Below are 27,766 nucleotides of genomic sequence, written 5' to 3'. Positions count from 1 at the left end.
GTGCTTTCTTCAGCATCTGGATTAGCGCCCAGCTATCCTGTTTTGTTTTTTTTCCTCTCTCTCGTCCAGGGAGGGCCCCTCTCCTCAGCTCCTACAGTTTTCCACTGTGTGAATGGCGGGAAGTGACTCATTAGTTGTGGCACTTTGCTCCCCGTCCTGGCCTTCTCTCTCTGGTCCAACGTGGCTCCTCTCTCAGTGGCTTCCTTCCCGAGATATTAATTCGAGAGGGTGTGCCCACATGTAGGGTTTTTAAGGGGCAAGGAGGCAGCGTCCTGAACACCCTTCGTCGTATTCCATCCTCTTATTTGTCCCTGGAGGTTTGCTGTCAGAAGTGACGATGCTAACCGACGCTGCAGGCCCAAAGACGTCACCCCTGCCTCCTTTGGACTGCTTGCTTGTTTCTAGCAGTTGACAAATAGTTTCCTCCTGCAGCTTGCTAGGCCTAATGGAGGGGCAGCTTTGATTGTTCGCTGCCTTCAGGCCTTTCCTTGGCCATGTGGGGGCTGCCCTTTGTGGCAGAGCAGCCCTTCTCAGCCTTTTGACCCTGGAGGAACCCTTGAAGTATTTTCCAGGCCTCGGGGATCCCCTGCACGTTCAGGCTCAAATGTAGGCAGAGGTTACAAAATTGTTATATTCGTTTCATGGGCAGGCCTGCCCATGTGCATTGACAGTGTCCTTAAACTAAGAATAAAGAATGAAACTTACCTCTTTCGTGTGAAGTTGCCTGAATTTGAAATTATTCTTTAAATAAATCCCCCTGTCCCAGGGAACCCCTAGTGACCTCTCACGAAATCCTGGTTGAGAAACCCTGTGGTAGAGAGTCCACACTGAGCTTTGTGCAGTCTTGGGGGCTTTTTGGCTCTCCTCGCACCTTGAGTGTGTTTCCCATATATGTGTTGCATATACATGGAAACACACACACACACGTGTGTGTGTGTGTGCACGCGCATGTTAATATATGTGTCGCAAAACCAGAAAAAATCCAAAGTGCACATATTGGAGATCTTCTTGCTCTTTTTTTTAAGAGGCCTCTATTCATTTAATAAAACTGAGCCCTCCCCCCAAAAAAATAGGGAAAGGAAAGGAGAGAGAGAGAGAAATGCCACGGAAAAGCTGTATAGGTTTCTCCGAGATGCATGCTTGCATTCAGTTTAAAGGACGGCCATCTTTCCATTGTAATCCAAACATAACCTGTCTATCTGGAAACCATCCATTCAGAAGATGCAAGTAATATTTGGTCTCTGATCCGTTGAGTAAGGGTTGGGAGACCCACTTGCTGTAGGAAAGCTTGTCCATGGTCCCTTTTGAGGTGCTTTGCATATCTCCCTCGACAATCCAATAGCAATCCTGTCCCGACTGATTGGTTTTAAATGAGTTTTTAATTAAGAATGCTGAGGGTACCTTGCTTTCAAATACTAAATGTATTTAATACTCACCTGAAATACTGTGGAACAATTTCCCTGTATAGGATCAAGTCTTTTGCCACCCAGGAGGTGCCTTTGAAGACTATCACAACAACGAGGGCGTGCACCCCATGTTCACACAGCGGAAACTTTGATCCAAGTGCAAATGTAGAGGCCCAGCCCAGCCAACACACACACACAAGCATAAATAAAGGCACACCTTTAGGGACAAACACATCCCCAAATATGGAAATAGCCCAGGCACCTGGGGATAAACTTCCACGTAACTGCTTGCTCACCAGTTGTTTCCTCCCACACTTCAACTGTAATTTCTCCCGCCCTCTGCCACCATAAGAATTTTGCAAATAAATGTATCAATTGGGCTGGTGAGAGGATCAAAGCAGCCAAGGTTTCCCTGCATCCACCCCATTTAATATCCTTCCCATAGTAGCAATTAGGGTTAGCACCTCTGTGCTGAGTGGGACATAACAAATGTGGAACTCCCTGCAACTGAAGACGGGCTTTGCAGCCAGGCCAGCGTGCATGCCTGAGGTGGTTACCCAGAACCCTTTGCAAGGCTTTCTCCCAGGGGGAATGGCCGGACCCAGAACCCAAACCACCAAGTTTTTTGTGATGTGCTGAGCCCGTGGCAAGAGGAGGTCTTGTTCTCGAGGAACCAAAGGTCACAAATTGGATGCAGGTGCCAATTAACCTTAGCTTCCTGGCTGAGGACATGTGAAGCATCATGGAACAACTGAGACAGCCCTGCGGTGTGGATACCCCCCCTCCCAGTTACTCCAGCAGGCAGGCTTTCCACGCACGTAGGTGTGTGTGTCGCTTCCTACGTTGCACCTAAACTGGCTGCAACTTCAGCTTTTGAAGAAAAGCCTCTGGAAAGTTAAACCTGCAGCCATGGGCAACCCTTAGAAACAGGGCTGTATGGTAAGGCTACCATCTTCAGACTTTAGCAGCTGAGCTTGCCCTTCATGTCACCCATTTTCCGGGTTCACACAACGCGCTGGATCTCAAGTCACCAAACATGCTGGGTTAGCAGAAGATTGAGCCACCCCAGAGAAGCAAAGAAAATCGGTTAATCCAAACCAGACTTCACATGTTCTGTAAGCTAAGAGCCAGGAGGACTTTAACCTGGTTAAAGCCATTTGCAAATATAGCTATTTTAGGCTTGCAACGGGTTGGCAGGGTGCGATGGGGACAAAAGTTCATTGGCAAGGGAGGCCTTTAGAATTATCAGCTGGAGGGGAGTTTTAATTTGCTGGCTCCTTTCATTGACAGGTATTATGTATGGCTAATAAATGTATCATGCAAGTGATTAAGCTGCCCGCTCAGATATCTTGGTCAGAGGCAGGGCTGTTCTGAATCGCGCCAGCCATTTGGGGAGCTAAGCTGTGCACTGAAAAGCCACACACACTCACACCTACCTTTTGGCCATTTTCTGAATAAGGGAGGTTTGAAAAAATGCCCCTTGGCTTCCAGATACTGACCTAGGATTTTCCTGCCTTGGTTTATCCCTTTAAAGAAGCATCTGTAAAGGCTTCTACATTCTTCCCTCAGGGTTATGCAAAGCACCCCCAACCATCTCCCAGGAAATTCCCCCCCCCCCCATTCCACCTCTGTCCTGATTTTCTATTAATTGTTTTAGTAAAAGTATATTAAAGCGGGAAGCTGCTGTGTTGTAAATCACATTTCTAGACTTAAGCAATGTCACTTGCTGAGATGGGCAGCTATAGAAATCAATCAAACAAACAAACAAAATGTAGTTTCTTGCGGTTACACAGGGCTGGTAAAGGGTATCCTGTGGTAATTTGCCTTTTCATCAGTAGTGCCCTCAACCCTCCAAAGATGGCTTCTCCCTGACCCTGCCTGTAAACAGATTACGTAGACTTGAATCACCACAGCCAGAGAAGGGCTCCCTGGGCTGGGGCTGCTGGGAGGGGTAGTCCAGCAGCCCGGGGAAGGCCCCCAGGTCCATCTTGAGCAGCAGACCCAAAGAGGAGGACGCAGGCCAGCAAACAAAAGAATTGAGCAACCTTTATTTATCAACGGCCTTGAGGCGGAATACCTGCCACACCATTTCAAAGTTCAGGTCATTCATCACCCCTGGCTTTGCCCCAAACAAGCAGCGTGAGATTCAACAAAGCTCCAGAAAGTGAGGCCAAGTTGGGGGGGGGGGGGGAGCAGGCAGCACCATGGATCTGAGTATCCCAAGGCAGGTTCCCCAGATGCCTGATTTAAGGTTTTACCTGGAGAGAAACAGAGAAACACACTAGACAGAAATCAGCTGCGTAGCTCTGTCCCCTCTTCTGGTAACCCCCCCCCCCCAAAAGCTGAGCCCAGGAAGTGGTGGAGAGGGGTCTTCAAGCAGCCAGCTCCCCAACCGTGACTTTCTGGAGAAAGGGGTGAACCACCTGGTTTTCCTATCCTTTCAAGGTGGGGTGGGCCTTGAAAGTGCATTGCCGAGAATTCGCCCAAAATTAAGGAATGCAGTATGACAGCTCAGCATCTAGAGGTGCTCTGAGGTGGCACATAACAACCGGTGTAACTTTAGAAGCACCTTTTTTTTTTTTAAAGTGATTATTTTGATCCAGAAGAGAAGTGCGACCCTTGTTTTGGTCCAAAAAAGCTGCCTTAAAGTGCAGGCAACAGCCTTTGGAGGTCAGAAGGTAGTATTAAAGGCTCCTTTTAAAATATTTGGGGCCACGAGAAAGTTTGGGGCGGGGCAGGCAGGATGGGGAAACACCCCTTTGTTGGACTCAGCTCGATTAAGAGGTTTGGTCAGGAGAGCGGATGGAAGAAATAAATCAGGACTTGGGATCCCTCCTGAGAGATGAAGGGGCGTGAGTCGTTTGGGTGGGGGGAGGAAAATGATACAACTCCAGCTGTGGCATGAATGCGATGGGAAGATACAACCGAAGAAAACCTAGCGATTTTGTTTTTTAAAAAAAAATAAAAAAAGACGGCCAAAAGGTGCAACAGTCTGGCGAAAGAATGAGAATCCCAAAGGGCTGACTCTTTAGAGAAGGTCTCTGAAAAGGAAGATATCCAAGGAGGCGAGGGAGGAGGCCAGGGCGGCCGGGCTCAGAGGATCTGACGCGGCATCCCGTAGCCTGTCATGCCCGCCTGGGAAGCCCCTCGGTTCGTCCCCATCTGCAGCCCGATGACATTCTGCCCCTCTCGGAGTTGGTCGTCCGAGAAGGCCCGGCGATTCTCCTGGGATTTCCTAGCAGCACAAAAGAAAGGGAAATTCCCGAGGTTGAACCATGATGCTGAAGCGCGCCTTGTTTAATGATGGTTTACAGAATAAACCCCAGTGGGCAAGGCTGGCACCTTGAGGGACAGCAATCCCCAGACAGACACCCCAGACCCCGCCTGGGTTTTGTTCAAGCATGAACCCTGGTTTGCAGCCCCACTTACTTTGGAAACCAGTTGGGGTCCCCCGCAAAGAAGCCATCTCCTTTGGAGACTGCCAAGCCGCCCAGGTTCATCAGGGTCCTCTGCACGCAGGCCATGTTTTTCCCTGTGGGACGGGAGGAGTTCAGAAACGGCTGGCAGGCATCCCTTCTAGTCTGTTGCACTTCAAAGCCCAGCCTCATTCTCACGGCCCCTTGCAACACGAGGCTGCTCGCGTTCTGCGGAGGCATCCCAAAGCCCAAACCACCTTTCACAAACATATGCCAACTGACGATTGCACAACTGGGACTGCTGTGCATTAGGAAACTGCACTGTTTAAACCCTGGGCAACACTATCAGGAGCGATAGCCAGCCAGCCACCCTTCCGTCCTCTGCTCTGGAAGAGCATTGGAATGAAATTTAATTTATCACACTTCTTCACCGCCCATCTTGAGTTGCTCTATTCCTTCCTCCACATCTCCAAGAGAATTCTTGAATTCAGGCCCCCCAAAATAGGAGCCGCAATATGCTTGCCCTTAAGGGCTAGAAACTTGATTTAAGGGAGTTAACAGACCAACGGGATGCTAGGGTTTTGAGTTTGTGGTTGGCTTGTCATAGGACCATAGTCAGGCTGCTGCTGAATGGGGAGAAAACCTGCACTGTTGTACCCCGGCTCAGCAAATTTTACAGGGAGGCCAGGCGATGTGGTCCATTTGGGTTTTCCCGCATTTCTTCGGCCACGTTTCTGCACAAAATAGGCGAGGGAGGGAGCAGAAATGCCTTTTTGTTTTTTGGGCAGGCTAATCTGGAAGGGCCCCTTTGGGAGCAATTAAAAGATTTAAAGATAATGCTCATCTGTAACAACAGTTGCCTCTTTCAAGGGGCATTCAGTAGCAATTGCGTCCCCACATCTTCCCACTCTTCCGAAACGGATCCTAGCCTATACCGTCCTAAGCTAGCCAAATCCATCCTAGTGCAATTGTTTTGCTATGAAACTGTGTTATCTGCCTCTGCCAGTCCTGTCACCAGTTCTCAAATTCCCAGTGAGATGAAAAGAGTATAGATTTAGTTTGGAGCCGCCCCTTTGAAAAAAAAATGCATCTTTCCCCCCCATGTGTCGCAACATAAACACCAAATAGTATCGTAGCTTTGAAAACATTGGCTAAAACAAAAATCAAATACCTTTTCAAAACAAACAAACAAGCGGTATCAAAAAGAAAGTATCGAAAACGTTTGATGCTAGAAAAACGCCTTGGGGTAGAAAACCTGGCCTTGTGAAGCTGTCAGGGCTGAGCAGATAGGCCTCCTGTCCCCAACAGTCAGGGAAAAAATAGAATTTGCAAAATGAAGGTGCCCAACTGTAGCCAGCAAGAGGCGTGTGCATAAAGGGAAGGAGTGCAGTTCCTAGATGGGTGCATTTCTAGCAGTATGAAGGGGGCGGGGGAGGGAATCATAGATCGCCCTGAAATAGATGCTTGAAATGTTCAGGAAGGCTGAACCGCCATTGTAAACACATCCTCTTATCTGGCAGCCAATTTTTTTTTGTGGTCAGGGCGTACTTTTTAAAAAGAACTATTTTTCAGCTTCTGAGGGCTGCAGATGAGCGGGGCGGCAATGCACCCTTTTTAAAAACCATGCACGTGGGGGGCTTTTAAGAGACGCATCAAACCTCTTCTGAAGGTGTTCCAAATCTAGTTTTTTTTTTTTTTAAAAGAGGCAGAACATTCAGCCTCTCGCTGCCCAATATTGTGGTGCAACTTTGGTGGGGGTGGGGGGGCTTAAGGGTAGGGTCGGGTGCAAATGGCCAAGGGGGCTTGTGGGTCCAGCCAGCCGCTTGCTAGCGGCTCCCATGCTTGATGGCTTCTGCCTAGATGCAGCCCTTCCCTCTCGAAAATACCTTCCCATAAATCCACAGTTTGGAATATGTCCGAGGCAAGGATGCCATACTGCTCGGCTGCGCGCAAGAACTTAGAAACCTGCTCCATCTGTTTGAAGGCCATGCTAGAAGACTGGATCTTGGCCACAGGTCCCTGGCCCTTAGGATAAAGGCTGTTGATCAGCAGGCAGAGCACCTAACAAGAACAGGAAGCAACACAAATTTAGCTGTGGTGGCCTGGCGAGCCGCGTTTCCCTTGCCGGTTGTCTTACTCATCTGTTTAAGAGTCAAATACAAGATGGTGTTAAGTCTTGTTGAGCCAAAAATCTTACTCCTTGTGCTCTGGAGTAATATAAAGCAGATTCGAGTTATCTGCGATAAAGCATTCATTCTCTACCACATGAACAGTCAAATGGTGAATGTCAAGGAACAAGTCGCTAGTCCCTTTTAGAGAAACGTGGATCTAAAAATCCGGTCTGCTTTATGGCCTGCACTAACACTTCCATATAGTCGCTTAGTTTTTTTTTTTTTTTTTTTTTTAAGGATTCATTAAAAAAAACTCAAAAGGGAGTTCAAACTATTTATATTCGCATCAACATCTGGAGCCTTTGTATGCCTCTCCCCTTACTAAATAGCTAATTTAACACGAACTGTCAGAGTTTTTTTTTTTAACGCAAATTCTTCTTCCCTTTTTGACTTAAACTTCCCCAATGTGGGTTTCATTAATGTACTTTTCCTGATGTAACCTCTCACTCTTTCTCCAACCCGCCCCCCTCCCCCCCAAATTTCACCAAAACACCTTCTGAAATAATTTTTGACAGCCAGTTCTGCTTCATCAAAGCAGGCGGGGCGGGGGGGGGAACAGGGACACATTTTCCTGCGTGGCACAAATTCCTCACCGTGCCATCTTTCAGCCATTTCTGGAAGTTTTCTTTGCCCGGCTGGGGCTCCCCGATCTCTGGCCCGCACTGGGCCCCAATCCACTGGATGAGAATCTGTTCCAGCTCAGGATCGTACTGCCGGTCAATCTTTTGCTGAACTTCCCGACTAAGTCCATAAGCAGGGCCTCGGTTTGCCATGATGGGTGGGTGGTGGGTGTCCAAAAACTTGATCAGAGAGAGAGGAGGACAATCTGAGGGTTAAACGGCTGGATATTCCCAGAATTCCTTCGGGTCCAGGGGATTCCACCCTTGTGGAACCCCACTGTCCCTTTCACGACATCATTTCAAGTTCGGAAGGGGTGAGCAGGGGTGACCAACCTTTTTTAGACACATTTGGAATAGCTGCTGTGTGTTGTGTACGCTCAGAGAAGCAGATGGGTCAAGGAAAGGAATGGAGAAAAATTTTAAATCTGAAAGGATTTCACTCCCTCCAGCCACCACCAAATTTACTACAGGTAAAGTACAGTCCTTTGCTCTTGAAGGTCAGTGGTGTTGGCACGCTGCACTGTCACATTTTGAGAGGTGGTGGTGAACTGGATCCTAAGAGATTGTCGCAATCTTATTCAGTCACTTTTCTGAGCATTTCCAGGTGCGCAGTGAAATACCTGAAGCTTGCAGGCTGTGACTGGCAGGATTTCTTTGCAACATGGGCGATATTTACTATCCCAAACCCCCAGGAAAGCATTCCCCCACCTACCATGAGTTAGCCACTGCATCTGCGCACTCTTTTTTTCAGCAAGAGGTGTTTAATAAAGCGGGGCATGTAGCAGAGGGCGTTTCACTGAAACCTTGCTATTTATTATTTTTTTTCTATTTATTGCTTTTTCCCCCCTAGCTTTCCTCTGAAAGCAAGCTCAAGAATTAGGCTCTCTTAACAACACTGAGAGAGATGATCCCAGTCACTCTACTGTGGACTCGAACCCAAGTCCCACAGTCCTAGTCTGACAATTAAACGCCCCAAGGGGCCCCGAATCTGTGCCTTGAATGGCACCTCTGGGTTGGCACAATTGTCCATCTCGTTCAGAACTCCTCTGAAGAGCCTTAGCAAGTATTTGAGACAGGGAAATGACTCTTCTATCCATTTCTAATTAAGTAATGCCCCCAGTATCACATCTGCATCCATCCATATTCGTTAGGAATATCTATTTCATCCCAATTTTCCCCTGGGATTACATTTTACAGGCTGTTCTGTGTGGTGGGACCACAGCCAAGCCTTTTAGTGCTTGTTTGCAAAACCTGCCCCCCGAAATGACAGAAGTCAGCTGCATAAATTATCGGCCGTCTGAAAAACTGTTAATACTTGGGCCTCGTTCACACACGACGCCAAGGCAGCATCTGCGGGCCGCCTGGGCAAGCCCAGTTACTGCTTAGCACGCATCATGGCTTAGAAGACCCAGCTTTCTAGAGGTCCATGATGCTGGGAAAGAGGAAGGGAAGGGAGGAAGAGGATGATGGGCCCAAGATGGATGGACTCGATTACAGTGGCAGGTGGGGGCACCGTTGGGAAATCTGAAGGGTCAGACGGGGGGTAAATCATCCTGGAGGTCTCTCTCTGTGGCTGCTAAAAATCACCACTGACCTGATGACACATAATTGGTCAGTCAACAACATGCACTCAGCCAGTTGCGGCTTGCCCAGAACAAACTAAAAAATTGAGAACAAGCATGGGATTGTGGTGAAGATGCTGGATTGTGGGGGGGGGATACCCAGGTCCCCAGAGGCTCCCCAGTGTCTCCGGGCTAGTCCCTCCCTCTCAGCCCAGGCTATCCAACAGGGTTGGAGTCATGGGGAGAAACAGAAGAAGGTAGCACCGTCTGTGCCGCCTCGAGCTCCTGTGAAAAAAGGCAGGATGCAGATTGAAGCATGGATTTGAAAATAAACAAAAGGTTTTGCTGATCGTGGTGGCTGAAGGAAGGTGGGTCAAGAAAGGCTGTTTGCACCAGAAGATGCTCTGTCCTGATGTGCAGTTTAGTTCAGGCAGTCCTCAACTTACGACTGTTCTTTTAGCGGCCAAAGTTACGACAGCACTGGGAAAAGTGACTTACAACGATTGCAGTGTCCCTGTGGTCACATGATCAAAATTCAGGCGCTTGGCAACCGGCTCACACTTACGATGTATGCAGTGCTCCGGGGTCACGTGATCGCCATGTGGAACCTTCCCAGCCAGCTTCCGACAAGCAAAGTCAATGGGGGAAGCCGGATTCGCTTAACGACCACAGCAAAAGAGGTCGTAAACTCAGGCGTGACTCACTTAACAGCTGCCTCGCTTAGCAACGGAAGTCCCAGTCCCAGTTGTGGTCGTAAGTTGAGGACTACCTGTAGCTGGAAATCATCCAATGAGAAAAGCTCTCTGCCCGTGCTTAGGGTCCTCTCTCTGCCAAGGTCCAGATCAGCATCAGGAGCCAAGGGGATTAAGGAGAAAGATTCCACCATAGGGATTCCTATCTCGGCAGGCCACCTCCTTACTCAGCAGGGTGGTGTAAACCCTCATATCAGGGTTGAAGCTGGATCCTCTGACTGAGTTCCAGCCCTGATAAAACCAGTGGTCACAGGCCCAGCCGGAGGAACGATGCTGAGCCTGGTCTTCCCTGGGGAGCCCCTTATCAAAAGCCTGGATCCTTTCCTTCCCGGGGTTGCACCCCCCCTGCTTGCCGGCCCTCCGGACAGAAATGCATAGTTCAAGCAGTGCTTTTGCAAGCAGTGAGCAGCTGAAGGCTCCGAGCACCCATTCCGCCCCTTAAAGTCCACCCCAGCTTCCATAGTTGCAGATTAAGGGTCAAATATTTAGTCCCACCAGTTTCTTCCTTCCTACACCCCACATTTGGGAGTGGGGAGAGGGGAATCCATAGGTCCTGGCTGGCTCTAGAATGGGGGAGTCCTCAATGTCACACCCCCCCCAGCATCATCGATGGGGAGGGATACTACCATCCAAGGACTACCAGCTGTAAGGCAGAATACAGAATGGATCATCCCAGTTCCCCAGGATGCATCAAGGCTGCTGAGACACTCCAGGGCATTGTGGGAAATGAAGATGGAAGCTCTCAGACCCTGATGTGGGAGTGGGGGAGGGCAAATCTGGGATTGCCAAGGAGTATGGAGGAAACTCTGCTTCTCCCTCCCACTGGCCAGGACCCCCCTGCCTTCAGAAATAGATCCCAGAGAGGGAAGCCGGCAATGGAAGTGGGAAAAATAACCCAAATGTTTGCAGGAAAGCAGGGCTAAGATACATAGGAAACAGTGCCCTCCCTGAAATATCTGGGAGCAGTGCAACCAAAGCTGCATGGAAGCAGAAGTCTTTAAAAATCTCTTTCCTGCTTGTAAACTGAGTTCCAAGATCCCTCATTCAAGGGACCCTGTTTACAAGCCGTTGGAAAAAGAGTCGCTTGGAGGCCTGGCACACCCCAGTTCTCGCTGCCTCACCTGCAGGGCAAAATGTATGCCAAGGCCCAAAGCTGGGGCAGGTCTGATAGGTTACGCCAGCTCGCCTGGGGTGAGCCAAAGGTGTTCTCAGATGACCAAAGGGCATACCTGTTAACCTCTTCTCTCAGCCCCTCCCTCCCTCCTCAGTCCAATTCTTACATCATGAGCCTTTGTTTAAACTTAATTTTGCTCTATCTCCATTTCCAAATTGTAGGGGGTTAAGAACCAGTTCCTCAAAGGGTAGGAGAACAATCTAACTGCAGAGATTCTTCGGCCAATGGTCTTTTTTTGGAAAAATTGTGGGGGGCAGAGAATATTTCTAATGTTCTTAAATCGGGTGGTGGGGTGTGTGAAAAGTCTGAAACTACCTTCCTGCCCCCACCCTTCTCCATGGGAGGATTTCCCACCAGACAGCTTCCTTGGAGCATCTGTACACCATTTCCCAGGCCCCAATCAATAAGCTCAGGCAGTGGGAATTTTCCCAACATTTCTCCCCATCAAACTGGAGGTGAAAGATAGCAGGAGGGAGGCAGAAGAAAGGGCTAATGTCAGTTCATCTGCAGGGACATACCACCAGTGTTTCTCAAACCTGGCAGTTTTAAGATGTGTGGACTTCAACTTCCAGAATTGTGGGGGGGAAGGGGGGGAGCTTTGAGGAATCACTCTAAGCAAAATCACTCTTCCAATGCAGGGGGAAAAAAACAGGAGGGATCCACACTAAATTTTTGCTTTGAAGGAAAGCGGACACAAGATGCACAGTGGCTTTTTATTCAGGTTGATTCCCACAGCCTTTCCAACTTTCCAGCCCTCTCCCCCCCCCCCCCCACCTCCCCAGGGTCCTCCAAAGAGGTTGCACCATTGTCCCTTCTCCAGACAACACTACAAGTCTTTGTTTCTCTCCAAGAGGCCCCCTCTGCTGTTTTGCAAAAAAAAAAAGGCCCCAGCTGCAAAGTGCCAGCTTCTCCTTAAGCTAAGAAAAGCAAGGCTGATTTGTCCTTTCAATGTCCTGAAAATACTGTATCGGCTGAGTGCTCATCTCCCCTCCAAACTAGGGCAGGGCTCCCCGCCAAATTAGGCTGTGGTTGAATTATGAGCCTTCCCCAAACAAAACAGCAAAATCTCCAATCTTAGTTCTGAAAAAAGGGCACGTTCCTCAATCCGGCACTCTCCAGATGTATTGGGACGTCCCTTCCCAGAATCCCTAGCTGGCTAAATGGACTGCAACTCCCAGAATTCCCTGTCTTTGGCTGGGCCAACTGGGATTGCACTCTCGGGTCACCTAGAGGGGGGAAAGGAGGCCAGGAGAGACTGGAGGGTTGGGTATGCAAGTCATATGAAGCCATGGTTTGCTTGATGGTGATTTACCAAACAAGCCCCCAGCGGGCTGGGTTTGCACAACACTCTAACTGAAAGCCTTAAGTTGAGGTTAGTGCATTATGTGAATCCAGTTCAAATGTGTCGAATCACAATTCCCAGATTTCCCTTGCCTTTTCCCTTCTAATTCTCCTTCATTTCCTTTCCTGCTTAGACGACGCTGCAAACACCACTCTAGTCCATAAGGCTGCCGAGTTAGGTTCTCCTGCAAGGAATCCTTGGCAAATTCTCCAAAGACAGACACTTTGCTAACTTCGCAGATCTGCCCCACGACGTTTTGTGGCTAGAAATGGGGCAGTTTTTAAGTTTCTCCTTGGGAGATATCACAGGTGGTAGCCGCTGCTGAAACGCTCATCCGCCAACTGTTGGGAAACTAAGCCAAGCCTCCCTGATGCCTGCAGGAGAGTTCAACTCTGTACCCCAACAGTGGATGGAAATGCCTCCATTTCACAGGGTCGCAATAAGATAAGGTCCTGTGCGGGGGTGTCTCTCTGGCTGGGTTTGGCCAACATGCTTTAACCAAGTCAGGGAAAGCCCTGGCAAGTGCATTCACAGCATACTAAGTTTCCTTGCTGCTACCTTAGGCACCAGGCTAGAAACCGGGAGACCGTGAGTTCGAGTCCTGCCTTGGGCACAAGGCCAGCTGGGTGACCTTGGGCCAGCCACTCTCTCTCCGCCCTGGGAAACAGGCAATGGCAAACCACTTCTGAAAATCTTGCCAAGAACACTGCAGGGACTCGTCCAGGCAGTCTCCAAGAATCGGACACTTTGAACCGCAGGGGGAAAAAACTTAGTTTTTTTTTCCCTTGACATTGGCTTAGCACATTGTGTGAACCCAGAAAATGGCTAAGTTCCACCGCCAGCTTCGATGTGCCGTGATGTCCAATGTGGGAGAAGAAAACACAGTGCCCTGCATGGTGCTCCGAAGGAACAAGCTCACTTAAAGGTTTGACCCCGCGATGAGAGGAGAGCGCAGAGGCCGTGCCGGATGCTGAACAGAAGGGAGTCATAAGGGCCAACCCAACTGTGCAAATGCGAAGGAAGTTCATGGGGGCGGGGGGTGGGGGGAATCGAAGCCAATTCTCAGAACAGATCAGTTTCCTGGGAGGAGGAGGAAGAAAGGGGGGGGGGCTGACTTTGGGTTGCAAAGCTGCCAGCAGCAATTTTGTCCCAAGATTCAGCCCCCAGAGCAACAACAAAACAAACAACGAAAAACAGGAGTAAGCCCAGAAGCAGAACTTAAGACGCGAACAGGAAACTCCGGCCACTGAGAATTCTGAGCAAAGTGGAGGTCGGGGGTGGGGTGGGGTGATGAGCCAGAAATGGAGCAGTGTGTAAAACAGGATGTGTGTGTGTGTGCACTCTAGTAGGTGAGAGATCACAAGCGGTAGCCGCTGCTGAAACGCTCAACCACGGACCTGCTACTGGGTCCACTGACTGTTGAGAAGCTGAGCCAAGCCTCCGTGTATAGTCACAGCATACCTGTCTTTGGCTGCACTCCTCCAATGGGTTAAACCACAAGGTGCTCTGTTTTGGTTTTGAATTAGCCCACGGCCTGTGGCTTAAAACACAGATTTGTGGGCTTAAAAGGGAGCAAACCTGCTTACTGGACAACCCTTGATTTTGCATAGATTGATAACAGACCACTTTTTCTCCCAGGCAGAGAAACCAACGCCATGATGGCTGTTATGCAAACTAGACTTCGCTGGTGCCTTGGCATCCGTCTAAAGCTTGGAAATCACCTGGAACTAAGCCACCATCTTGTTTGGCTCCTGCGTTGAAACAGCCCTTTCTTTTCAAAAAATCTCCCTCATTAGTAGGCTGCTCAGAGTGGGGAAGATCAGTGTTTTGAAGTTTTGAAAAGTGCTGTCCCGCTTCCAAATCCCTGCATTTTGGAGAATGACAATTTAGGCGTGGCAAGTGTGTTTAACCGCTTCCTATGAATGAGAAGTGTATTTCCCTTAACTGGACATCAAATTTTCCTAGGTTTCTGTTCACCTTCTGGCTTCTGGAAACAAGAGGCCTCCTGGGTTTACGCACCCTGCCTAAGCCCTGGTTGATGAATGACCTACAATGGACTAGGCTGACACACCACAGTGGAGCCCAAGCGAAAGAAACCGGATTCCTGCATACAGACAACACCTCGAGGTTGGCTGGGAGTAGCTAGCATTATAAGGGGAAACTCAAGTTTTTGAAAGGCAGCGCAGAAAGGTTGAAAATAAAATAAGCCTTGAGCCCATTAGAGGCAGCCAAGTCATTTCGTTTCATGGTTCAAATGTGCTCAGAAAATGGCTTAACTGGGTAATCAAGATTCAAGGTGTTCTGCACACTTTGCCACTTGGTTGCACTAGATTAAGGAAACGTCCTGGAACATATCATGGTTAACTAACCCCATCCGCCTATTTGGATGAGATAGCTGGGATTTTTATTTTTTTAATCCATTCGATCGTGTCAGATTCTCGGAGACTGCCTGGACAGGTCCCTGCAGTTTTCTTGGCAAGGTTTTTCAGAAGTGGTTTGCCATTGCCTCCTTCCCGGGGCTGGGAGGGAGTGGCTGGCCCAGGGTCACCCAGCTGGCTTCGTGCCCAAACGGGACTACAACTTGCAGTCTCCCGGTTTCTAGCCTGGTCCCTTCACCACTATACCAAACTGGCTCTCTAACCCAGTTTTAAACTAAGTTTTAAACCAAGTTTTAAACTAAGCCAGGATTTAGGGCTTAGCAAAATGGGCAAATTCAGCAAGGGCCCGTGCTGTCAGGAAAGAAGCTTGAATCTGCAGGAGCCAGTTTACTACATTTAGGATGTGGTGGCTAATTAACTGAAGAAAAATGGCAAGTGCAGAATTGCATTTGAGGCGTTTGCAGCTGTTGACAAGGCAACCCCAGATGGTCCAAAATGTGGCGCGCAAAAAAGAAAAAAAAGGGGTGCTGAGCTCGGTTAGCGCCACGGGCACGTTCTTACTTGCAGGGACAGGAAGGAGTGGAGAAAGAGATGTGCAGGCCACAGTGGCTGGGGAGAAACTTCCTGAGTTTTATTACAAAGCATTGTTGTAGCAACAAAGTTTATTTTTTACGTGCCTTTTGGAATGCAGAATTATCCAGTCCAGCCACCCATTTCCGTTTCACTAGCCAGAAAGATGCTTTTGGGGAACGTTCACAGGCAGGGCATGGATGCAACAGCTCTTTCATCCGCTTACCCCTAGCATCTGGTGTTCAGCGGTAGACTGCGCCTAAGCCAGGAGGTTCCACCGCAAAAGAGATATACCAAAACCTAACTTAGAAGAAGGCTTCGTTTAATCCAGTGTTTCTCAACCCTGACGACTTGGAAGATGGGTGGACTTCAACTCCCAGAATTCCCCAGCTAGCATGAAGTCCACCCATCTTCAAGTTACCACAGTTGAGAATCACTAGTTTAACACAACAAACAGCCTTTACCTAACTAGCATTTTCTCTTCTGGCTTGCTGACATAGAAGTAACTACAATTGGGGCCTGGAAAAAGGTTCCTTGCATGTGCCGTTCTTAGGAACATTGTTCCATTTTGTTTAGAATATGTGCTGGGTTTGGAGCACCTGCCCTCATTCAAGGCACCTGATTTTGAGAGTGATGCGGCGTTTCAGACTCTTTTATTTCACAGAGTGCCCTAAGTTGAGACAAATTGGTACTGCTGTATACCTTCCGTCCACAGTTTGGTATTCGGCGTCACAGGAAGGCAAGCCGTTGCAGTTTTTAACCCACGCTTGAAGACACACTGTGCCGTGTGAATGCAACCTACTTGGGCCTCTTGAAAAAATAAACAACCAGTCCAGCAAACTGTGATTTGATGCAACGGGAAACCCTGTCCGCCCTACCTTCCCTTCCTCTGCCACCAGAGCTGAGCTGCCCTTGGCGCGCACACACGCTCAAAAATTAAAAGTCCCACCTTGATGCAGATAAGGGACCAGGAAGGATTAAACACACACCCTCGTTTCCCACACTAGCAGCTTAAAAGATTTAAAAGAGTCGGGAGCTACAGATTAGCTACACCTCAAGAGTTGGGAGAGAAGCGGGGTGGGGGGGGGGACCTTCATGTGCCTGGCAGGAAAGAGAAATCTAACAACCCCCCCACCCCAAAACAATCACTTCTCCCCTATTATTCTGGCTTGCTGATCAAGCTAGGCCAAGGTATGGCTGGTCTGGGTCCACCGCTGTGGACTGGAAACCAGGGTTTGTGGGAAGCCAACCAAGTGTGCCTTGTTAGGGTGACATCTGAACCTTAGGGGTTGCACAGAGAAGATCTGTGGAGCCAGTGGTAAGTGCGAATATCCACGAATGTGCCTCGTCCTTGTGCAAACCATCCGCTGTGGCAATCGTCCGTCTCAGTTACCGGCTTCTGTTCCCACTGTTGGCCACACTTAAAGGGAAATGCTTTTTAATTTTGCAAAAACACGATACGGTGTTAATTCTCAGGACAGTGGCTTAGGGCACTGATGACACTGCAGGAGCGTCCATTTAAAGCATGAACGTTTGCTTAGCCAACCTGGTGCATGCCAGAGCCCAGGGAAGCATAGAATGGAAGGGGCTTTGGAGATCATCTAATCCACTCCTGCCTTGCGCAGGAATTGGCCACTTCAGCATCTCTGACCTTAAACTAGAATCAAACTGTTAAGGATGGTACTGGCCTGCACCCCTTTAAACTGCAGACAGGATGCTAGTAGCATTTAGAGCAGTGTTTCTGAACCTTGGCAACTTTAAGATAGGTGGACTTCAACTCCCAGAATTCATGCATGCTGGCTGAGGAATTCTGGGAGTTGAAGTCCACCTATCTTAAAGTTGCCAAGGTTCAGAAACACTGGTTTAGAAGCTTGAGGGGGATGGGGAAGGGGGGATATTCCCTGCATGTGGAAATCTACCTTGTCAGGGAAAAAGTTTCAATCCTCCCCTTCCTGCCTGCAGAGAACAGGCCGTTCAGAAGTGGCACAGTTCAGGTAGAGAGTGACCACTTCATTAGGCACTTAGGGAAAAAAAAACTGGCTTTAGAAAGTTATCCTTGTTTATTTTGAAATGTTTACCCAGCCACCACCCTACTTCCTAAATGCCATTGCCAGTGGATACACCTATGATGCAAAAATGTAGAAGGCGAACAAAATCTGCCAACACACCTATTGTGGACCAACAGAAAAAAATCAGTTCAGGGTTGCTGCGTACGCCCTAAAAGGGGGTGAGAAAACTCCCCAAATCTCTTTTCAAACAGATCCTTTTTGCAAATGTAACTTAGAAATGAAGATACAGAACCAGCCCCTCTCTCTCAGCCCAACCCACCTCACAGGGTTGTTGTTGTGGGGAAAATAGGAGGAGGAAGGAGTATTAGGTATGTTCGTCGCCTTGAGTTATTTATAAAAATAATAAAGGGGGGATAGAAAAAATAAATAAAAATAAAATCCTCAAACTGTAGCTATCACACACCTACCCCAGGGGCCTGCAGGAACATTTCTATCAATCCTGGCCCTTCTATTGCGGCAGGAAAATTCGTGGGCCACCCATCGTTTTAAATTTCCCATAATGCCTGCTGCAGATGTAGCATCACTCCAGGGCATTGTGGGAATTCAAGCTACCCAGCCTAATGCCAGCTTTATTATTAATTATTATTATTATTATTGCCAGCCACACAAGGGCTGTGTGCAATTCAGTGATGATTTGATTGAATCACCTCCCACACTGAATCCAAACATCCAACTCGGATTTTGCATGGTTTGCACAACCCTCCTGCAGTTTGTAAAAGGAAAAAGGGCAGTGTCTGCCTTCACATGGTGTGCAAAGCCCAGCCAATGGGGGTTGTTCAGTAAACCATGATTAAACAAATCACAGTTTAACAAAGTGTGTGAACCTACAGCTGCTGGATCAGTCTCTGCAAAGCATTTTTCAACCCTGCACATCGCAGCGAGGCACTTAGCAAGGGGGAAAAATCCATATTTTTTTTTTGAAGTTTACACAGCAGGCACTTACTTATTTTTTTAAATTCAGTCCAGAGACTTTACCGAAGCCTCTTCTCAATTCAGTGGACCCTGATCCCAGGAATTCTCATGTCAGCATAAATGTGTTTATGTCTTTCAGGGCCAAAAGTTTTGTTATTTTGCTGTCAAGCTGTAGGACTCCCCTATGCATCACAGAATTACAGGGCAGCAGGAGGTAACTGAATGCCATTATCTGCATGGTTTCTAAAGTGCTGCTAAGGGGTTAAAATGAGCTGCCCCCCTCCCCATTGCTTGCTGACAATTAAAGCGGGACCTGCAAGTTGAAAAGATGGGAACATTTTCCTGGCGCTGATCAAATTCCTAGTCTGCATTTAGGGGCAGGGCTGCTTCCCTGGAGTCGTTGCACTCTTGTTCCTCCTGATGAATTTCCTTTAAAATGGGACACTTGTCCTAAATGAGTTGAGAATTGGGTACTGGAGACATGTAAGATGTTACCCCTGCCTCCAGAACTGTCTTAAATCCTTCAGGTTTATTGATATGAAAAAAAATTGGCCTGCGAGGAAACATCCAGCACTTTAAAACTGGAGGGTCTCTTCCTTATGGGCAAATACACAGATCTGCTCATTGCAGGCTAGACAGGTCTGGTCTACCTTATAGGGTTGTTAAGAAGGCTCTTTGGTGCCCTTCCAGAGGCTGTTAAATACAACTTCCAGTGTACTTCTGCCCTGGCTAGGAGATGTGGGTCAACGCCCCTTGGAAAGTTATAATTCTGCATCCTGATGTTTCAGAGAGGAACATGGGTTTTCTACTTGGCAGGGACTCAAAAGAGGAAGGAGTTATGAGTCTGATTTACACAGGCCAAATCAAAACAGGGTTTGTTTGCTTTTCAGCTTCCTGGATCATACAAGCCCAGCTGCTGTGATTTGTAACCCAGTTTTATGGCTTAGCCCAGGGTTTCCCAACCTTGGCAATGTTAAGCTGTCTGGACTTCAACTCCCAGAATTCCCCAGCCAGCCATGCTGGCTGCACTGAGGTTGAGAAACACTGCTCTAGAAGGAACTCTGTTACTCAAAAGGTAGCTGTCAAGCTATTGCTCCTCTTGCAACACCATCTCCAGCCAGACTGCCCTTCACTATGGAGGCTCTATCTGATTTATCATAGGCCAATACCGGCCAAAGCAATACCCAGAGGATGAGGCAAAGCTACAGAATCTTATGTGTACGTGACCAAAAGCGTCTGGAGCGAAGCATTTTATAAATTTTTATAAACAAATACAAGTGTGATTGGTGCTTGTCCCATTGTGCAGAGAGTGAAAAAAGCAGAGAAGCCTTCCCCCCCCCCTTCTTTTCATGTAATATTGGAAACCCAAGTAGGACATTCAGGACAGGCAAAAGAATTTCTTCCTGCTGGATGTGGCTCTAACTGTGGAACTCACTGCCACAAGACGCCGGTTTCTTTTTCGTGGCAGTTATGGTCCCTTCAAGACAATCACTGGGAGATTTGGCAGCGAGAAGGCAGGTTTCCAATTAAGAGGCCTTATAGAAACAATACAACGGATCCTCCTGCCCCTTCTCACGCTCCAAAGCCTAACTGCCACAACAACCCTGCAGGGCAGGCCGCGCATTCCCCGCTTCAAAGGAGACACCCCGAGGAACCTGCCCCAAGTGCAGCTCACCCATAGCCAGCCGGCAGGGAGTTCCCCAACTCAATGACGTGCCCGCAATCTTTCAGCCACCTCGACTGCGCACCCGCAGAGGCAAGCAAGGCGAAAATCGGCCGGGTCAGCGTGCAGACCTTTCTTCCCCGAAGCAAGTTCAAGCAGAGCCCTTCAAAATCTGGTTTCGTCATCCCTGCATTCCAGACTCTGCCAGAGATCAGCCGAGGACGAGCCTCGGTGGAAACAGCAAGGAGTGGGGGGAAAAAACCACCGTGGGAAACCATCCAAATTGTCTTTTTTCCAGAAGGGTCTGCGCAGCATTCAAGCCCTCTCAGCCGGGCTTTGGGGCCATAAATAACAGAGAATTACTCACTCCTTTCTCACCACAACAAAACCACACTCCCGTTTGCGCCTCTTTTCCTGCTTGGCTTCCTGGCTCATCTAGCTTTACGAGGCTCAGATTGCTAAACCCCCTTTAAAAAAACCCCACTTTTGCTCTGCCACCCTCTTTTCTGGTCTGCAGGCCCACAGACCCAAAGATATAGAGGAGATGCAAATGGTACATAAATAGAAGCGTTCTTTCCATTCTTTAAATTAATCATGGTGCCTTCGAAGGGGCGTGCTTACAAATCTGGTCTGATAGTGGTGAATTGCTCGGTGGCCCTCCAGATGTTCATGAACTGCCAGGCTGGGCAGCGCGGCCTAGAGGAAGGGAGGCTGGTAGTAATACATATTGGGTGGGGAGATCAGAGATTGCCCCCTCCCAAAAAAGTAAGACGCACATATAAAGTTAGCCGACTCTTTTTAAAAGACAGCTGACCACTGTCTAGCAGCTGGTAGCAGTTTCCAGAAGAGAAGCTGGGTTCTCACCCAACCATGGCTTGTTCAAAGATGGTACTCTTGAACTACAACCACCGTTGGCTGGGGGTTGCACAAGATGCTAAGCCAGTCACAATCGTGGGGTGGCATGCAAAGGCAGTTTGTGGGGTCAAAGGCAGCAAACCAGATGTGGCCCCTGCACCGTGAACAAAGAGCCTGCAGACATCAATACAACCACAAGAGGGCGCCAAGACGTGGTTTGCTGTATCGTTGTGCAGCCACCTAGTGGTCGTCAGGAGGATTGCAGCCCAGATCTAGCTAACTTCTCAGACCACTTTTCTTTGCCACCTTGGGACACAGAAGGCAAACCGGGCAAAGGCCCTCCAAAGGTCCGGGACTACAATTCTCATCATCCCCTAACAGCAAAATGGGAGAAGCAGTCCCAACAGGAGTTAGGGAAGACAGGCGTCTTAAAAAGCAAGTAACTCACGCAAAGTGGGGGGGAGTAGGGGGGTGCGAGTAAGAGACAAGGAAAGGGAACGCGGGGAGGGGAAAAGAATAGCGACGGGACATCGAGGAAGGCGGGAATGGGCGTGGAACCCTAGAGATCATCTTTCCTCCCCGCCGGCAGCCCACGCGCGGGGCGCACCCGCTAGTTTTGCGAAGCACGTGCGGAGAGTCCTGCCCGCCTCCACGTGGAGAAGAAGCACCGAGGCGCGGGAGTCTTTCAGACGGGGCTCCCGACCCAAGCCCTCCCGGGGGTCCCAACGCCCCCTGCCTCCCCTGTCGCCGGCTTACCTTCTTCCCGCCGAGTAGCTGCGAGCGCCGCCGGATTAACCAAAGCCGCGCCTTACACTCGCCTCCCACGCCCCGGCGCTGGCTTTTTAAGGCTGATGTCAGCGCTCCTCAAAGGGGAGGTGGCACCTCCCCAGGGGGAGGAAAAGAGGAAAAAAAAAAAAAAGGAAAGAACAGAAACTCAAGGAGAAGAATTGGGAGAGGCCTTAAAGGCGCACCGTGCCAATTCGGAGCCCCGGACCGGCTGGACTCCGGAGCCAGCCCTGCGGCGTGCCAGCAGCCCCGCCAAGCGCGCCCTGCATTTTGGAGGAAACGCGGGCGGAGGGCGATCGGGGGAGGCGGATCTCTACTCCGGAATAAGCGCCTGTGCTCCGGAGTAAAGCGCGGGCGCCCGGGGATTCCTCTGGAGTTCCGTTAAGAGCCCTTTTAGTGGCGCTTGTTCTCGAGTAGGGGAAGTTGAATCGCGGTGCGCACTCCCGAGTAAAGACGAAGAGGATTACATGACATCTGCTTGGGGCCACATGCTTTTAGCGCTCCCGACGTTGCTTAAACTCCACTTCCCAGCGGCCCTCCCCGTTGGTCCTACTGTTGAGGAGTTGGGGCAAGGCATGGGTCAACCACATCTGGCAGGCCCGACCCCCCAAGCCTAAACAGATAGCCTTGCCTGTCCCCCTCCCCCTTTCTTTCTATCACCAGATCAAACAATCCCCCGCAATCTTCTAGTCCATATGGTTGCACAATTCGGCTCGAACGCCTGGGATTCATGACATTCTCCAGAAGTACGCAGGATGTTGTGCCCCTTGCCTACCCTAAACTGCTCTGTGGCCTGAAGTGATGCAACCGTGATTTCAACACCAGAGATAGACAAATCTTGCCCCCTTTTCTTTCCTCTCCAGAGGCAGTGAAATTACACCAATCCATTCCTGGGTAACCCACACCTGCCTTTACCCAGGAAGGGTTAAGATGAGCCGAGATGGATGCGGAACTTGGGATGTGGCTTGACTATGCCAACATTGGAGGAGGGGGGGCAGCTTCCTCACCCTGCTTCATCCAACGGTGCCAGCAAGTAATTTCCAATTTCACCATCCCTTGCTCTGGGCTATGGTCCAGCAACGTCTAGAGCAGTTTCTCAACCTCAGCCACTTTAAGCTGGATGGACTTCACCTCCCAGCATTCCCCAGCCAGCTTGCTGGCTGGGGAATGCTGGGAGATGAAGTCCACCCAGCTTAAAGTGGCTGAGGTTGAGAAGCACTGTCCTAGAGAGGCTGATCTTTCTCATCTCTAGCTAAAGCCACTCCCTCCCGGTGCCTTCCAACTTCTATTTTGTTCTAATTCTACTTTTTACCCAGATTTTTTTTTTTTTAAAGTAACGTCTTTTTTGAGTCAAGCTCAAATCCCAGGGGATTCATGGACATGCCCGAATTTGTGTGTGCGTGTGTGCACAGCAACAATCTGCCATCGCCTTCTAGATTTTTTTCCCCCCTTCACTTCCCAGAATGTCCCCCTTCGTTGCTAATTGTTCACCCCTTTAACGGGTCGGGAAAGCGAAAGGGCCCTCCGTCCTCCCTGGCCGGACTACACACCCCACTTAGTTCCTGGATGAGCCCTTTCACAGCCAAGACGGAAGAGCCGCCGCCTAGGCGAGCCACGCGGGACACGTTGCGCGAAACGCAACCCTCCCGTCTTTCCCTGACCCGGTGAAATGCGTTGCGCAAACCGGGCGCCGGGTCCGCACCAGGAAGTTTCGCTCCTTTCTCCGTGCGAGGCTCTTCCCTGTCTGCTCCAGCCTCCATCCCCTGGGGACCACGTGGCTTGCAAGACAAAAGCCAAATTTGGGAAGACAGGAAGCGAGTTAATTTTTTTGTGTCTCTCTCCCCTCCACCCCACCCTCCAAGTGCTGGGTCATCAACCATCAATCCTCGTTCTATGAGTGGCAAGGAAACGGGTTAAGTAAAGCTTCCAGCCGAGTTAGGCCAGAGAATCCCACTTTCTGAACCGTTTAGGGTGGGAAGCGAGCTAGCCAAAGCTGTTTTTCTGGCCCGAGGCTGACCAGGATAAGATTTAAGTATTCAGTTGAAAACAAAAGAGGTGCCCCCCCTCCCCTGCACACCGCATTCCTCTGAGGCGTAAGTCAGCTTTCAGCTATGCAATTCCCTATGACACAATATCCCCCCCCCCCCCCGCAGCTCCCACTGGAACCAGCCCTGTTTAGGTCACCTCTGGAGACAGCCCCACCCCAGACTGGAAGGAGCTACTGGTTGGGAAGGGAGGGGAAAGGGACAAAAAAGCAGAACCAAGGTTAACATCATTGCTCTGCGCCAAATCAGTTTAGTTAACGTGAAATATAGGATCCATTTTGGCACTGGGTGTTGCAGTCCATTTACAGGCAGCCCTTGCTTAACAGCCATTCATTTAGTGACAGTTTGGACTTGGAACAGTGCTGAAAAAACTGACTTGCAACTGGTCCTCACACTTATGACCGTTGCAGTGTCCCGCGGTCAGGTGATCAGTTTTTGACCTTCCCGGCTGGCTTCAGGGAAGCAAAATCAATGGGGAACCGTGCGATTCACTTAATGACCATGTGGTTTGCAGTGATCTGCTTAATGGCCGCCGCAAAAGTAGTAAAATCGGGTCGGATTCGCTTAATGACCACTTCACTTAGCAACCGAAATTCCAGTCCCAATTGCGGTCGTTCAGTGAGGACTACTGTGGCCTTTGAGGACCTTCAGTTCATTTGATTCAGCATTAAACCTCTTAATCTATGAAGACCTTCAGGTTGCTCTGCTGATTCGCACATCTCACTCAGGGTTGCAATTCACCACAATGGGGTGAGTTCACAATGCCACAAACCACAGTTTACTAGCTCCCTGGATGGGGCTGAGTCAACTCCAAACACGCGTACTTAATTGCCGCCACTAAAGAGCCTTCTTCCTAAATGTTTCCATGCTGTGGGTCGCTTTGATTGGCACCTAAACCGGGACCACGCTCCTCCAAGTGAGGATGAGCCACGGACCATAAAGGAGACTCGGAAGGAGCCATTTTTGTGACTCAGAAACAGCCCCCGTTTCTGGCTGGCAACTGGAAACGACATGGGCCTTCTTTTTAGACCCGCATCACCCCTCTGATTCATATTCTGCTTGCAGTTGGTCACCTCCTGGATCCTTTCCCAGTGCAAGCTGAGAATTCCCCCCTGAACTCATGTGTGCTTTTTCTGGTCTCCAGCAAAATGCAGAACACTTGTTGTCGTCATCCAACATCTGCATCTCTGGGGGAAACTGGAGGGCCCAATTCTGATTCTCTGTTTCAGTGTTTCTCAACCTTAGCAATTTTAAGATGTCTGGACTTCGACTCCCAGAATTCCCCAGCCAGCATGACTCCCAGAATTCCCCAGCCAGTCGAAGTCCAGACATCTTAAAGTTGCTAAGGTTGAGAAACACTGCTCTACAGGTAGTTCTCAACTTACAACCACAACGGGGGTGTTAAGTAATTGCGGTCGTAGGTTGAGCCACCACGTGGCCAGACCTGATTTTATGACCATTTTTATGGTGGTTAAGTGAATCCAGCTTCCCTGATGGGCTTTTGCTGAAAAACAGCAGAAACCATCCCAAAATGCGATCATGTCGTAAATGCCAGCCGGTTGCCAAGTGCCCCAAACGCGAGCATCTGACCGCAGGGGGTGGTGCGACAGGCTGTAAAGCACCCATTTTGAGGCTGTCGTAAGTTCGAACCGTCAAGCCAACAGTCCTAAGTTGAGGACTACCCGTATTTGCATTCCTCTGCTAAGACGGGCACAAAAGCAACTCTGTGCTGACAGTCACAAGTGTTGGGGGCATCTCTTGAGAATGACCCCCCCCCCCGTTAAGTCAACCAGCAGTCGTGAAAGCCTGTTCTGGTGGAGGAAACAGCATTTGAAGGTTCTTCGGGATGGTTCTCCGTGCCTATTGAGAGGAGAGAGAGATCCACGGGGAGGTTGGGCGGACTGAACGATTGTGAGACCTGTAAAAAGTACAGATACGGATTTGTGGGTTGAAGCTGAAAGGCCCAACTTGTGTTATGGAGATCGCTGGCGAGGAAGGAGGGGGTGCCTTCCAGGGGGAGAAACGCACTCACAGTGTGGAAGACCTTGGGCGCCCGGCCAAGAAAGTCAGGCAGAACTCACCTTAAGAGTGTCTGGAGTTTTCCCCTTAGTTTGCTAGTTTTGTTCAGTTTGGCAAGATTCTGTTTGTACGGCAGAAACAATAAAGAGCAGAGCTTCGTTCCTGGCTCAGCGTAGTTCCTTTGCCTAAACCCTGACAACTTGGTACCTAAAGCAGAAGGGCGGGACGGGGCTGGATCACTCTCAAGTGAGCTGCACCGGATCAGAAGGGTGACAGATGGAAGACATCTGGGAGCAACCAAGAGGGCTGGCTGGTTCGGGCATTTAAATTCCCACACCCAGATCATCAAAAGTTGGATAGCGGGCGCACAATGTCCAGTCAGCATGTAAGCCTTCCACCAAGCTTGTTTTTGAAGTCCAGGGTTGGGATGGTGGCCAGCTGAGGAACCCCACAAAATTGCTATGACATCCTGAATCTGTCGCCATCTGCCTCCAGCATCACAGATGCGCCGCTGCCTTAGATGGAGGCTCCGCTTGACAGCAGTGGCCAATTCCATCAGGTCAACCAAGAGGCCTCTCATGACCCTGGGATTTGCTGCTGGAGGTTTGGGATTTGGCCCACAGCCCCAGGTTCTTGAGGCAAGGGAGCCTGAGGTCTTCCAGATGCTGGGGGACTATGTCTCCCATCATCGCTGACCACCAGCCAGTGGATTGGGGCTGGGGGGAAAAGCTTCTCCACTCATCTCCTTCCTTTCTCTGCCTTCGAAAACACCTCCAGACCACTCCTCAAATGGCTTTTAACTCCTGGATGCTTCAATTGCCCAGTTCCCTCTTTTTGCAGCCCAGCTCTTAAACTGAGTGCTATTCTGTATTTAAGGATTTGCAAGACGCCAGCATTTGGTACAACGCCCTTTTTTTTTTAAAAGCAGAGCCCCATTTTACCAAACAGCCCACCACCCACTTCCTCTGATCTAGAATCCAACTGAAAATAAACCAAGTGTGCGCGTGCACACACACACAGAGTCACAGCAAGGTCTTTTTCTTCCTGCCTGGATAAAATACTCCGGAGATTCGGAAAAACTTGGCAGAAAAAATTCGCCCAGCATCTTTGGGATTATCCGATGTTTGGTGCCTGAAGCAGTTCTCCCACGTGGCTCCAGAGGGCAGCGTTTCCTTCCAGGAACAGGGCCCAAGGGGTCCCAGATCTGCCCCCTTGTGGATGGTGGGCAGATTGGCCCAAGAAAACCCAGGGAGGGGATTTGTTCTTTCAGAACAACGTGGCTTGCTCAAATCGCTCATCCTTTCTGCCAGGGTCCATCTTCTGCCGCTGTAGCTGGATCATTTCTCGGCGACGGCGGTAAGCCAGGAACTCTTCGCGCAGGGCAGCACAACGCTCCTCCGGGCTGGCCAAGGGCAGGGGAGAGCTGGACCCATCCAAGGCGCCGACCGACTGTGAATTGCAAGAAGTGCTGCTGGATTCAGTTGAACCTTTGGAACCTGAAAAGGAGAGGGAGAGGAAGACACTGGTTCAAGGCACACTGCCCCCATCCTTTGTGGCAACCATCCTCCATTTTCATTAGCCGTTTTTTTTGGACGCACATCAGATGGGAAAAAAAAAAAGAGAGAGAGAGATCGGGAGAGCGCCTGGACCCGACTGGGTCGACCTCACCCCCATCTTTCCTAGCTTTGGACATTTCAGCGAATACTGCCTGTGAAGTGTGACCCTCACATCCATGAGGACTAGAAACTTAATTTTAAAAGGTAGGATTTGGAGGCAGCGGTGGCCAAATTTGGAAGCAAGCCTACCTCACTTCTCCTGATGCTTGCTCTCAGTCCAGCATGAGGAGTCCGGTGGCACTTTTTCCAACTAACAATTCTTATTAAAAGCTCACTTCATCAGACATATAAAGAGCCTCGACTGATGCAGAGAAGGGAGGGGGATGAGCTTGGTTTGCTGTGCAACATTTATTATTATTGTTGTTGTTATTATTTACATCATGTTCATATAGCTGCCCATCCCACAGAGA

The 27,766-nt window shown here is 49.6% G+C and overlaps 2 protein-coding genes across 3 annotated transcripts in view; both read right to left on the bottom strand.

Annotated features, from left to right (window-relative positions):
- Nucleotides 1–4,476: 4,476 nt before the first annotated feature.
- Nucleotides 4,477–27,766, bottom strand: part of TAGLN2 (transgelin 2) — a 288,943-nt gene continuing 265,653 nt past the window's right edge. Inside the window, exons 1-5 of one of the 2 annotated variants that reach the window (XM_063317075.1) lie at nt 21,647–21,752; nt 7,587–7,793; nt 6,709–6,883; nt 4,836–4,938; nt 4,477–4,641 (exon numbers count right to left, since the gene is read on the bottom strand). In XM_063317075.1, coding sequence (XP_063173145.1) covers nt 4,500–4,641; nt 4,836–4,938; nt 6,709–6,883; nt 7,587–7,766 — 600 coding nt within the window. In that variant the 5' untranslated portion in view covers nt 7,767–7,793; nt 21,647–21,752 and the 3' untranslated portion in view covers nt 4,477–4,499. Of the gene's footprint in view, nt 4,642–4,835; nt 4,939–6,708; nt 6,884–7,586; nt 7,794–21,646; nt 21,753–27,766 lie in introns of those variants that run through there. The other variant, XM_063317077.1, reaches the window with a different exon arrangement.
- The window catches only part of IGSF9 (immunoglobulin superfamily member 9), a 29,426-nt gene continuing 28,326 nt past the window's right edge, over nt 26,667–27,766 (bottom strand). The window contains exon 20 of the mRNA XM_063316659.1: nt 26,667–27,236. Coding sequence (XP_063172729.1) covers nt 27,007–27,236 — 230 coding nt within the window. The 3' untranslated portion in view covers nt 26,667–27,006. The remainder of the gene's footprint in view (nt 27,237–27,766) is intronic.

This window comes from Candoia aspera, chromosome 17, assembly GCF_035149785.1.
Source record: "Candoia aspera isolate rCanAsp1 chromosome 17, rCanAsp1.hap2, whole genome shotgun sequence".
Lineage (NCBI taxonomy): Eukaryota > Metazoa > Chordata > Lepidosauria > Squamata > Boidae > Candoia > Candoia aspera.
Note: the sequence above shows the minus strand (reverse complement) of the source record. Positions and strands in the feature narration are given on the sequence as shown.